The sequence below is a fragment of the Eulemur rufifrons genome, chromosome 2, assembly GCF_041146395.1.
Source record: "Eulemur rufifrons isolate Redbay chromosome 2, OSU_ERuf_1, whole genome shotgun sequence".
NCBI lineage: Eukaryota > Metazoa > Chordata > Mammalia > Primates > Lemuridae > Eulemur > Eulemur rufifrons.
In genome coordinates this window covers 7,211,184-7,225,169 of record NC_090984.1, presented here as the reverse complement: position 1 = coordinate 7,225,169, position 13,986 = coordinate 7,211,184, and the positions used below count along the sequence as shown (strand labels likewise).

At 50.3% G+C, this 13,986-nt stretch overlaps 1 protein-coding gene across 1 annotated transcript in view; it reads right to left on the bottom strand.

Moving 5' to 3' along the window:
* CPAMD8 (C3 and PZP like alpha-2-macroglobulin domain containing 8) overlaps positions 1 to 13,986 on the bottom strand; it is an 89,278-nt gene that overhangs the window by 49,602 nt on the left and 25,690 nt on the right. Inside the window, 5 exon segments of the mRNA XM_069483198.1 lie at positions 1,281 to 1,442; positions 1,862 to 2,011; positions 2,599 to 2,771; positions 4,987 to 5,176; positions 12,371 to 12,499. Coding sequence (XP_069339299.1) covers positions 1,281 to 1,442; positions 1,862 to 2,011; positions 2,599 to 2,771; positions 4,987 to 5,176; positions 12,371 to 12,499 — 804 coding nt within the window.

The window sequence follows — 13,986 nt, the reverse complement described above, 5'->3', positions numbered from 1 at the left end:
CACCTGGGCTTAAGTGATCCTCCTGCCTCAGCCTCCCAGGTAGCTGGGACTACAGGTGCACACGACCATGCCTGGCTAACTTTTTTCTATTTTTGGTAGAAACAGGGTCTTACTCTTGCCCAGGCTGGTCTCGAACTCCAGAGCTCAAGCGATCCTCCCGCTTCGGCCTCCCAGAGTTCTGGGATTGCAGGCGTGAGCCACCGCGCCTGGCCACAACGATCACTTTCATTATGACCTGCATCACTGCAAAATTACTGGGAGAAACTGGATTGAAGAGAAGACTGACCCACTCTAGACTGGGCTGACTCCAATGTGTGAACAAGGAATTTAAACCCAGTTGCTTTCACACAGAGGCATCACCTCTGATTTCCAAAAGCCGGCAGCGCCCTGGGCCCAAACTGTCAGACAGTCCACATACATGTAACGGAAATGTCATTAAAAAAAAAAAATTGCCGGGGTGGCAAATAAAGCAAAATGTGAATTGTGAAAACTAGGTGGTGGGTATGTGGGTGTTTGTTGGCTAATTCATTCAACTTTTCTGTATATTTAGAAATTTTCCATAATAAAAGCAATAGGGGTTGGGGGAGGGAGGAATGCCTTTGAAGTGATTTTTAAAACCAGGTGAAAGGCACCCACCAACGGGACAAGCATTTGAGGGCAGATCCCCCGCATGCTAACGCGTGCTCCCGGGACCCCCAGCTTCCGGTGAGAAGGTTTCCTTCCAGCAAAGCACCCTCAACGTCATTGCTCCACAACAAGTTCAAGTTACCAGTCTGAACCTGACCATTTACATGCATAAGATTCCGCTCTCATGTGCTTTGCAAATCAAGAGGATCTGCTTGTGATCTTTCACTGGAGAGAAACAATAAAGAACCCTGACCGGGCGTGTGGCTCACGCCTGTAACCCCAGCACTCTGGGAGGCCAAGGCTCGAGGCCAGGAGTTCCAGACCAGCCTTGCAAGAGTGAGACCCCATCTCTACAAAAAAGAGAAAAATTGGCCAGGTACAGTGGCGCATGCCTATAGTCCCAGCTACTCGGGAGGCTGAGGCAGGAGGATCACTTGAGCCCAGGAGTTGGAGGTTACCGTGAGCTGTGATCACATCACTGCAGCCTGGGCAACAGAGCAAGACCCTTTCTTTAAAACAAACAGACAAAAAATTCTGCAGTTAGGAGAGTTTGGAAACTTCTGCTCTGAGCCATCCCTGGATCCCTGACACCTTTCGTGTCCAGGCAAGAGGAGCTCAAGGGGGCAGAGGGATCTGAGACCACCTCTCCTTACGGTGAAGGCAAACCCGGAGTCCTTGGTGATGCCCCAGGGCCACGGGAAGACGGAGGAGCGCCGGCGTCGCCGGGCCGTCAGCCCAGCCCACCAGAAGGGTCCGTCCTCCCTGGACACACCAAACGCATCAGAAACATCATAATCTTCCAGTTCCCGGAAAACCTGCAGGCATAAGGGGACTGGTGAGTTGAGGTTTTCTTTACAACCCAAACTGGCTCTCATGCGTCCAGCATGCTCCCATCCCAACCTCCTTCCATGTACATCATATTGTAACAACCTTAGGAGGTGGGCATTGGTAGCATCGGCCCATTTTACAGTGGGCAAACTGGAGCCAGAGGGACGGGACCTGGTCCAATGTCATGCTGCAAAGGTCTGATGAACTTGACCTCTTGCAACTGCACCACAGCGGCCACAAGGATTTACCAGAGAAACCCACTGGGTTCCCCGAGAAACGAACTCAATGCAGAAAGCAAATCCGATTTCACATCCAGCTCTTCTCGCATTGGAAAGGGGGATGGGACGGGGAGAGCGAGGAGAGGGAAGCCTCTCCACGGAGGTAGGTGCTAGAGCCCAGAGCTCACCTGGGCAGGAGTCAGCCGAAAGCCTGGTCTGAGCAGGTAGACGCTCTTATCGACAGCAGCGACACACACGCAGCTCCCCCTCGTAGCCCTGACCCGCAGGTCGACGACCTCCCCGGGTTGGGTCTCGTTGGCTGAATACGTCACTGAAACCTGGACATAAACACAGCAGGACATCGGTAGCTTGGTCTGATCCACGGTGTCTCTCCTGCCCCACCCATCCAGTTGGTCCTTGCCGGCCCAGCTGGGACCCTGGCTTTGTCACCCAGGCGGAACTGGTCCATGCCATGACTGGCAGGGGGTCCTTGTGCAGAGGACACAGGAAAGAGACAGGGAGGTCTGGGGGGGGGGTGCTAGGGAGGCAGGTGCCAGCTGAGAGCATGTGGCACTTTGTTTTGAAGGTTGCAGAGAAAGGGGACAGGGAGCTGAGCCTGCTGTTGGGAACATGAGTGCTGTCCCTTAGGTTGAGAGTTCAGCAAGGGCAGAGAATAGCTGACCACTTTCCCTGCGTGTTAGGAATATGATCTCCATTTGGGCGACTTTAGGACCACACACCTCAGTAAAGATGGAACTTATGTTGCAGTAATTCCTAGAGATGGAGCAGCCCTCATGAGTCGTGCCTGCAATGCCACGTGGAGTCTGAGTCCCAGATATGACAGCCCACCCTGCCACCGTGCTGACACCCTGGAGAACCCCTGTGGCATGTGCCCATGTCCCCGGTTTGGTCCCCAATGTTCTACCTGGTTTTCAAAGAAGGTCTCGACTGCAAACTGGAGGCTGTCTGCAACCCCTTCTCCGTTCTCCCGGACGTAGAAGACCAGCAGACGGCCGAGGGGGACCATGCTGGGAGTCACAGGCAGCCGGAGAGAGGTCACACACACGTTGACCTCGGCTGCTGGGGCTGGAGGGGGCTCTGAGGTGAGTCAAGCATGGGGACAGGCAGTGAATTCCCTGCATCCCACCTGCAACCTTGGCCATCTGATCGCTGCTCCAATTCACCCCGTGCTATGCTTCTGTCTGTGCACCGAGACGGCTCACATCTCTGTTTTTGGATGCCCTTTGTCTCTGGTCTACACTGATGCTTCCCAGTGGCTCAGCTCTAGGGTCGCCTGAGGCTCCTCCAGAGCAGGCTGGACTTTGCCTAAAATCACCCGCTCCCCCCTCTCTGTTGGGAAGCATAGTCCCTGCTCTGTCACCAGCACACTGCTTCCTCCCATGGCGGCAAAGCCATCTCAGCTCGCCCAGGCAGCACCATCCCAGCCCCCAAGAATGCCTCTGACCCCAAACCCTCCCTCCCTGACTGGCCCTGTCCCACTGGGGCCGGGGGCCAGCAGACCTGAGCGGCCATTATTTGCCAACTTGAACCAAGGCTTCTTCCCTGTGGGTAAACGATCCCCAAAGCACACATTCTATAACAGAGCATATGAGCCTGCTCAGGTGCTCCCAAACACTCCAGTGCACAAGAATGAGAGTAAAAAGCTCCCAGTCCCAGGATCTGTGCAGAGTGTAAAGCACCCAGTGGACAGGGAAGTCCCTGGCACTGGGGGAGTCCCCAAAGCTCCCCAAGTCACAGCCCCTTCACTTGCAGGTGGACACGGTGGAGCCACCACCACCCCAGTCTGCTGTGGGGATTAAACGGGGCAGAGCGTGGGGGGTCTGGGCCCAGGGCTGGCCCAGGACAAGAGCTCTGGGAAGACTCAAAGTCCCTGTTATTTCACCCAGAAGTGAAGATACACTCAAAAGGATGCAGGCGCACCATGCCCAAAGCAGAGTTCAGGCCAGCAGTTCTCAACCAAAGCAATCCTGCAACCCCAGGGTACACTAATAGTGTCTGCAGACATTGTTCGATTGTCACCACTGGAGGGGGTGCTACTGGCATCTGGTGGGTGGAGGCCAGAAATGCTGCTCAACATCCTACAAAGCATAGGATGGCGCCACCACAGAGAATTATCTGACTCCAAATGTTGATAGTGTAGAGGATGAGAAACCCTGCCTTAGGATGAGAGAGTCCCTGTCTGTCTGCCTGTCTATCCATCATCTTTCTATCTGTCTACCCATCCATCCATCCATCCATCCACCTACCCGCCCATCCATCTTTCTATTCATCCATTCACTCATTCATCTTTCTATCTGTCCATCCATCCACTCATCCATCTTTCTATCTGTCCACCCATCCATCCATCCACCCACCCACCCACCCATCTTTCTATCTGTCCATCCATCCATCCATCCATCCACCCATCCATCCATCTTCTTATCTCTCCATCCATCCATCCATCTATCCATCTGTCTCTCTATCTGTCCATCCATCCATCCATCCATCCACCCATCCATCCATCTTCTTATCTCTCCATCCATCTATCCATCCATCCATCCATCCATCTATCCATCTGTCTCTCTATCTGTCCATCCATCCATCATCTACCTATAATGCTACTGGCATCCAGTGGGTGGAGGACAGGGATACTGCTCAACATCCTATAGTGCACAGAATACCCCCACCCCAGAGAATGATCTGGCCCCAAATGTCAATAGTTCTGAGGTTGAAAAACTCTGCCTTGGGGGCATTGGTACTACTGTCATCTAGGGGGTAGAGACCATGGATGCTGCTCAACACCCTGCAGTGCACAGGACACCCCTACCCTCAGAGAGTGATCCTGTCTCAAATGTCCATAGTGCCCGGGTTGTGGACCCTGCTTTGGGCAGAAGGGTTTTGAAGAGCAGGGGGACTAGGGAAGACCCTGAGGGGGAGGTGGGTCTTGTGAGGAGCATGTGGAGTCAAGGAAAGGGAGGAGGAGGAGGATTCATAGGCAGGGGAAGAGCCTTGGCAAAGAGACAAGATAGCACAGTGTGGGCCAGTGCAGGAGCCCAGCCTGAGGCTGGCCTGTCCCTGTCCGCTGCAGACACACAGTGAAAATAGCCTAGAGTCTGAACCTCTCCACCTCCAGCAGCTGGTCACTGCCCACCCTCCCGGACCCAGTCTGGTCTCACTGGGGACATGTCCCCTCTGTCCTGAGGTGGGCTTCCCTCTCTGCTGGGTCTTCCCTTGTCTTTCCGTGGGGCACCCATCCCAGTCTCAGTGGTTGGGAAAGAAAAACAGGAACCTTCTCCCTGCTGCCAGGCCTTACCTGTCTCAGAAAGGTGTGTTAAACGAATTGGCTTCTCCAGGACGGGGGTTGCCCGCTTGCTTCGCTGTTGGGTGATGTGGGTGGGCTGCTGGCCTGAGAGCACGATGTTGCCCCGGGCAGCCACCTCGTAGTATAAGGTGAAGTTGCAAGGACACGTGGACTTCACAGAAAAATAGGCTTCCTCTCCAACCTGTGGAAGACACACAGCATGGGGGCTCTGCCTGCCACTAACATTGCAGCCCACCCCAGAGAGACAGCTGCTCTGGGGCCAGACGGAAGGTTGGGATGGCTGGGGGAGGTGTCCTAGTCTTGGGGCAGAGTGCCTGACATATAGTCCTGGCCTCTAGTCAATGTACAGGGTGATGCTCACCTCTCTGCAGGCACGTGGTGCAGACGGAAGCTCTCAATAAGGTGTCACGTAGTAAAGAATTGAATCTGACCCAAAGACAGAGGCCTGGCTTTTGCCCATAGCTTGGAATGTCCTGCCTGATAAGAGGTCTTGGGTCACATCAAATAGTAACAATGTGATTTCTGGTGGGGATCTTGGGCCATGAAGTATCAGCTCAACCTCTAAAGGGGCTGGAGAATGAGTTCAGCCACACAGGCATTCATAGTCATTCAGGTCTATGTGACCAAGTCCCAATAAAAACTGTGAACACAGAGCTCAGGGGAGCTCCCCTGGCTGTCAGTACACCATGTGACACATTGCAGCTGGGAAAGTAACAATGTCCGTAACTCAACAAATGAAGTTCATGTGCAGAACTATCCTGGACTCTGCTTGTCTTAGCTGATTTTAATCTGTATTCTTTACCGTAATAAACTGTAACTGTGAATGGAACAGCTTTTAGTGAGTTCTGTGAATCCTTCTAGAGAATGAAAGAAACTAAGGGTGGTTTGAGGACTCCCAAACCCTGCAATTGGTGTCAGAAGGGAGAGTAGCCTTAAGAACTACTCTCTAACATCGTAGGTGCCACTGCTGGCAATGGGCTGGACCTTCTCATTGGACGTACACTCAATGAGTTGGGTACTATCAAAAATCCCCGAGTTTCTGGAGAAGGAAACTGAGGCTTGTTTCTTTGCCCAATATAGGGGCAGGATTCAAACTCAGGAGGGCTGATGTCAGACCTCCACGCTTAACCCCAAAGTTGCCCATCAGGAAAGCTGATGTGACCAGCCTGAGCAAGAGCGAGACCCCATCTCTACTAAAAAAATAGAAAGAAATTATATGGACAGCTAAAAATATATATATAGAAAAAAATTAGCCGGACATGGTGGTGCATGCCTGTAGTCCCAGCTACTCGGGAGGCTGAGACAGGAGGATCGCTTGAGCTCAGGAGTTTGAGGTTGCTGTGAGCTAGGCTAACGCCACGGCACTCACTCTAGCCTGGGCAACAGAGTGAGACTCTGTCTCAAAAAAAAAAAAAAAAAAAAGAAAGCTGATGCCTCCCAGGTCCTGTGACCTCTCTGGGGGTTTGGGGTGTGACCATGTCCAACAATGAAGTCACAGCCTCCATGGGGAGTCACCTTCTGGGCCTCTGGCCTAGAGTTCCCCCCTATGCCCCATGTTTTGTGGTCTGTGACTTTCCCCTATATCTGGACCACTCCAAAAGCCCAGAGGAGGGAAATCTGGGGCAGAAGTATCATTTTTGTCATGGGCCCTTTGGCAAGTCATTTCACCTCTCTGAGTCTCAGTTTCCCCACATGTAAAATATAGCTGTATCTCCTAGACAGAGAGTCCTGATGTTCCAATGAGATAATGAATATGTCATGCTCAACATCACATATGCACACTGTAGGTGCTTAATAAATGTCATTCCACCTCTCCCTGAAGCAAGAATCTGCCTGTTTAATGAGCTGGCCCAAAAGGACTCTCACAGCCAAATTTGGGGAATTTGAGCAGCAAAAAGAGGAGTAAACTCTTCAAGAGTGTCAAGGTCATGAAAGACAAGGAAAGACTAAGAAATCACCAGATTGGAGGAGATTAAGGAGATGTGATGATGAGATGTGATGCGGGATCCTAAGGGCAATCCAAGACCAGACAAAAAGTCCCTGAGTGGAAAAACTGGGGAAGTCCAAATAAAGTCTGGAATTTAGTTAATAGTTATGTCCAGTGTTGACAAATGTATCATGGTTTTGTAACATGTTAATGTTAGGGGAAACCTATTGGAATCCCAATGGTCTATTTGTGCAGAAATGGAAAGGCTGTTCTTAAAATTAATATGGAAATGCAAAGGATGCCCAAAACAACCTTGAAATAGAAGAACCAAGTTGGAGGACTCAACACTTCCCAATTTCAAAATTTACTACAAAGCTACAGTAATCAAGACAGTGTGGTACTGGCATAAGCAAAGAGATATAGATCAATGGGATGGAATTGAGGGCCCAGAAATAAATCCATACAGCTATGGTCAATTGATTTTTAATAAAGGTGCCAAAACCATTCAATGGGGAAAAAATAGTCTTTTCAACAAATGGTGCTGGGACAACTGGATCTCCACATGCAAAATAATGAAGTTGGATCCCTACCTCACACCATATACACAAATTAACTCAAATGGATCAAAGACCTAAATGTAAGAGCTAAAACTATAAAGCTCTTAGAAGAAAACATAGAGGTAAATCTTCATGACCTTGGATTTGGCAATGGGTTCTTTTAGATATGGTACCCAAAGCACAAGTAGCAAAAGAAAAAAAAAATAGATAAATTGTATTTCACCAAAACTAAAAATTTTTGTTGCAGCAATGGACACTATCAGGAAAGTAAAAAGACAACCTGTACAATGGGAGAAAATATTTGCAAATCATACATCCAATGAGGGCCTCATATCTATAATTTGTAAAGAACTCTCACAACTCAACCACAAAAAGACAAACAACCCAATTCTAAACAGTAAGGGGACCTGGATGAAGGGTATACAGAACTCTGGGTACTGTCTGGGCAACTCTGCTGTTAATCTAAAATTATTCCAAAATAAAAAGTTTTAAAAAAAACAAGTGTGATGTAATGAATTACAACATATTGGATAATAAATGTCCATATGTCCATAGGCATACTCAGAACAACCACAAAAATAATGGTGGCTCCTAGCTACTTGGCTGAGGCAGGAGGATTGCTTGACCGTAGGCGTTTGAGGTTGCAGTGAGCTATGATGACCCCACTGCACTTTAGCCCCAGTGACAGAGTGAGACCTTATCTCAAAATAATAATAATGGTGAGAAAGAAGGGAAAATTCCTTTTTTATGGAAGAATGTCAGTTCATAAAAGTAAAGCAGAGGTAAAATTCAGAAGGCACCATCATGAAGCCCCAATGTGATAACTGCAATAAGAATTGTCAATGATGCAAAAGACATTGGGTGCCAAGTCACTGGAGTGCCTGAGTGTCACCTGTATTTACTAATCTCACCCATAGAGGGAAAGGGCTAGCAGGAACCAGACCCAAACCAAAAATCAGATCAGCTTAAGCAAGGGTGGACCCACACAAATATCATCCCCTGATGAGATGCAACAAGGGCAGCGCCTGCACAGTAATTTCACCCCAGGTTTTTTATAAACTGAATTTAGTTCAAAATGTAGGACAAGACAAACAGGCCAAGATGCTTCATAAAGATCACCATGACAAAAGGCAGTAGATCAAGAGCAACTAGGAAGATGAAAGAGCCAAATGCAACATGTAAATGAATCCTGAAAAAAAGGAACATACACACAGGTTCGCATGCACACAAACCACACAAATGTTCATGCACATTCATGCATATGTAACACATGCATACACATGCACAGTCATACGTGTGACACAATTGTGTAGTCATGCGTGCATGCGCACACACACTAAATACAAGTTACATTTTGAGAACACCCTTTGAAAACCTAAATATTGCCTTGAATTAGAGGATGTGATTGAGTTAATGGAATTCTCTTAGGTGTGACAATGGCTTTGAGGTCAGGTAAAAGAATGTCTTTATTTTTAGCACATATTGTGATCAAGTATTTAAGAGTGAAGCATTAGCATGTCTGTAACTTGCTTTCAAATGCTGCAGCCAAAAAATGTGCAGAGAAATGAGTGGATGGATGGATGGACGGAAGGTGGATGGATGAATGGGTGGAAGGTGGATGGATGAATGGGTGGAAGGTGGATGGATGGATGGGTGGAAGGTGGATGGATGGATGGGTGTAAGGTGGATGCATGAATGGGTGTAAGGTGGATGGACGAATGGGTGTAAGGTGGATGGACGGATGGGTGTAAGGTGGATGGATGAATGGGTGTAAGGTGGATAGATGAATGGGTGTAAGGTGGATGGATGGAAGGTGGATGGATGAATGGGTGTAAGGTGGATGGGTGTAAGGTGGATGGATGAATGGGTGGAAGGTGGATAGATGAATGGGTGTAAGGTGGATGGATGGAAGGTGGATGGATGAATGGGTGTAAGGTGGATGGATGGATGGGTGTAAGGTGGATGGATGGATGGGTGGAAGGTGGATAGATGAATGGGTGGAAGGTGGATGGATGGAAGGTGGATGGATGGATGGGTGGAAGGTGGATGGATGGATGGGTGGAAGGTGGACGGATGGATGGGTGGAAGGTAGATGGATGGAAGGTGGATGGATGGATGGGTGGAAGGTGGATGGATGGATGGGTGGAAGGTGGATGGATGAATGGGTGGAAGGTGGATGGATGGATGGGTGGAAGGTGGATGGATGAATGGGTGGAAGGTGGATGGATGGAAGGTGGATGGATGGATGGGTGGAAGGTGGATGGATGGATGGGTGGAAGGTGGATGGATGGAAGGTGGATGGATGGATGGGTGGAAGGTGGATGGATGGATGGGTGGAAGGTGGATGGATGGATGGATGGAGGGTGGATGGATGGAGAGTGGATGGATGGATGGAAGGATGTAGGCAAAATATTAATTTGTAAATCAAGGTGAAAGGCACATGATTGTTTATTACATTAATACTCTTTCTTCCAATTTCACTCTAAATTTATAAATGTCCCTCTTATAAAAAGACACCCAAGCAAAAGTTCCCTTCTGTTTGAGATTTTGGAAAAAATGAAAGGAAAGAGCCCAAACCTTCCTCCTCTTCTTGTGCACTAACCCCATAGCATCACAGCAACCCTAAAAGATTAGGGTGACAGCCCCCGTTTACAGAGCAAAACAGGCTTAGAGTGGCAGAAGCAGAGAAGCAGGCAGTGGGGACCTCCAGCTCCCCCCCACCCCCTGCATGTGCCCTGGTGCCAGAAGAAGGGGCCCCAGCATGAACACATCTTCCCTCCATGCCCTGAGGCTGTGCCCCGGGCCCCTCGGTGGCAGCCTAGTGCCGGAAGAGGAGCGGGAGTATGCTGACCCAATGCAGATAGGATGGAGATGTCACCCTGATAGCAAAGTCTGTGTGGCCAAGCCAAGTCCTCGCCTAATCTGAACAACAGTCTGGGCAGCTGAGAGCACAGGGCTTCTTCCTGCGCCCCGAGGAGGAGGCCAAGACCAGTGTCCCCATCCCGCACCACCAGCTTAACAGCATCACAACGAGAACAGTGTGTTCAGCCAAGCTGGGGATGGTCCTGTCTGAGTTTCTCATTGTTACAACTCCTGCAAAGGTGGCCATTAATCCAAGGAACGGGTCACCATGGCACCACAGTTCCTCCGAGCCATACCCCAGGGGCCCTTCACACGCTCAGGAGTGTGAAAGGTTTATGGGCTGGCAGGGCCCTGGGAGCTGCGATGACAACTGGTTTCCATTAAGAGCAACACTTCTGCCAAGGCCAGGGCCACAGCTGGAGCTGGAAGCCCCACCAGGAATGCAGCCAGGGTGCACACGGCGGGCCAGCAAGCCTGCCACCAGCCCACAGAGTTAACAGAGGGGTTGACAGAACTTAAATATATGCATGCATGTGTGGGTAGCTGGGTATCCACACACACAGGCACGCATCCACATCCGCATACATATATATACATTGACCCTGAACAATACAGGTTTGAACAGCACTCACGTGTGGATTTTCTTCTGCCTCTGCCACCCCTTAGCAAGACCAACCCCGCCGCCGCCGCCTCCTCCTCCTCCTCCTCCTCCTCCTCCTCCTCCTCCTCCTCCTCCGCCTACTCAACATGAAGATGACCAGGATGAAGGCCTTTACGATGATCCTTCCACTTAAGGAATAGTAAATGTATTTTCTCTTCCTTATGGTTTTCTTAATAACAGTTTCTTTTCTTTCTAGCTCACTGTATTGTAAGCACACAGTATATAACACACATAACATATACAATATTAATATGTCTACTCGTCTGTTCATGTTATCGGTAAAGCCTCCAGTCAACAGCGGGCTGTAAGTTTCTAGAGAGTCAAAGTTACGAGTGGATTTTTGATTGCGCAGTGGGTTGGCACCCCTAACCCCAGCGCTGTTCAAGGGTCAACTTTACACATCTATATATTTATCCACTCATTTATTGAAGGTGAGTGGGATATACATATAAAATATATACACACATATAACATATATACATATATATCTTCCCCTAGGTGAGTGGAGCATATACACACACATACATACAGGTGTACACACATATAAACAAACATATGCATACAGATGTATATACACACATGTGCACACATGCTACATACGTACATGTACACACACACACACATCTCTCTCCATAGGTGAGTGGGTAGACAAACTGTGGAACATCCCTGCAAGGGAATATTATTCAGCAATAAGAAAAAATGAGTTCTCAAGCCATGAAAAGATGCGGAAAAACCTTAAATGCATATTGAATCAATATCCATTCATCAATTGTAACAAACGTTTCGCACCATGCAACATGCTGATAACAGTGGCCAGAGAACGGGAGCAGCGAGGGGAATATATGGGAACTCTCTGTACGTTTTGTTCAATGTCTTTGTCCACCTAAAGCTGCTCTTTAAAAACTAAGTCTATTAATTTAAAAATATATATATATGTATACACACAATCTTATACACATAATCTTAATCAAGATTGCAAAATAGCAGCCCAGGAAAGACTTATGTGAAACATCACCCCAAGTTCATCTTCACGACCAACGCGTCTGGCTGGAGAAACCCCCGGTGCCTCTGCATGAGAGAGGGAGGCTCTGGACGGGGCAGACGCTGGCCCAACAGCAGTGGCCCCTTGTCTGGCTTGGGGGCACCGCACCCTGGGGCACCGTGGTGGTGTTTGTCACAGGAAGTCCTGGGCCACAGCCTAAATGTCCATCATACATAAATGGCAGTGCATCCATTCCACGGAATACCTTCCCTGCTAAAGGGATGGGGGCCCCCCGTCAGCGGCAGTATTGCATCCCCTGGAAGCTCACACACGTCAATTCCTGGGTGCCGTCCGGCCCAGGAAGGGGCAGGACCTGAAAATCTCACCTGCAGGGCGCGGGAGGGCGGCTGCAGCTGCAGGTAGCACTGACTGGGCGAGTACCAGCTGCCGAGGGAGAGGTAGCTGGGCAGGTACTGGGTGCCCGCGGGCTTCCCATTAAGCGCTGTCACCTTGGTCTGAAGAGCAGAGGACATGTGGTCAAGGCCTGGGTGCCGGGCATCGGAGAGGGCTCTTGGGGAACTTCTTTCTGCCTGCTCTGCCCTGCAGCAAGACCCTCTCATGCTTCAGTTTCCCTTTGGGGAACCCCTTCCCCAATCTTCAGGGACTGGGGTCCAGTGTGGCTAGCACCTGCGCCTCCCCTACCCAAGAAGCGAGTGTCGCAGACCAGCCGCAGGGTGCTTGGGGTTGGCTCAGGCAGGGGCAGGAGGCTCTACCAGGGACATGTTGGGAAAGCCTCTTTCCTTCTCCTCCCACCAGCCAGTGGCCCTGGTGGCTTCTTGGGGGCGATAACCCCGCCCACCCCCTCCCCCGGGGAAATAAACACAGAGGAAAAGGGGCAGCCGTGTTGGACAGCATCCCTGGGGCTCGGGACCCAGCCCACTCAGCTTGCAGCCCTACCCTGCAAGCCCCAGGCCCTGGGCGGCTGCGTCATTCTGCCCCTTGGGGGATTTGAGCTGGTCTCCAGCACTTGCTGCTGAAACAATGCGGCTTATGCAATGGAGAGGCCAGAGGGAGTCCTTTGTCCCTGGTTCCTGGGAGGTAGGTAGCCTCTAAACCCCTGCAATTCTTGGAGCCGTGGGAGTATCTTCCTTGTTCACGCTGGATCTCAATAGTACAGGCTAATAACATGGCCCAGAGCGGGGACCGGCCACACCGGAAAGACCACCCATGTGATCACAGGGTTATGGCTTCGAGCCCTGTGACATCAGCCTGACCTCCAAGGGAAGGGAGAAGCCTAGAGATTGAGATCAGTCTTCCGTCCAGTGATTTAGCCAATCATGCAAGTGTCATGAGCCTCCCAAAAAACCGCGGACTCGGAAGCTCATAGGAGCTTCCCTTACAAAGCTTCAGCTCTGGGACGCTCGCAGACCTCGCCCTGTGCGTCTGCCTCTTTGGTTGGTCCTAACTCGTATCATTTTTGCTGTGATAAAACTGTAATTGAAAGGCGGTGGGGCAGTGGGAAGCCCCGAATTTGTGGCCAGTGGCTCAGATGTACAGGTGGCCCAGGGACCCCTGGGCTTATGGCCGCGGTGTGTGAATTGAGGGTTATACCTGTCACCTGGGAAGTGTGGCCCAACTCTGGTAGTGGGTGGCAGGAGTCATTGCAATCTCCCAACTGGGGAGACCGTCTCTGGTTCCTCCAGGGGTCTGAGAGGTGCCAGGCTATGGTCACTCTAGCAATACAGGACAGTGGCCCAGGTGACCAAACGGCTGTGCTCTGCGTTGAGTAGCAGTGCAAACACAGGAGAGCGTGGACGCATCTTGCTGTGAATGTCACTTGGTAATGCAGTGGCTTCAGTGGTTAAAATCTTTAAGGGCGTGTCACCCACAGAGGACAAAGTAACCACGAGTGTCCTTGGTTCCCATGCACACATTTACCCTCAGCTGCTCTCCTGTCTCTCCCTGGGGAGTCTGTGCGGGGCTGCAGTGTCCATCCAGTCCC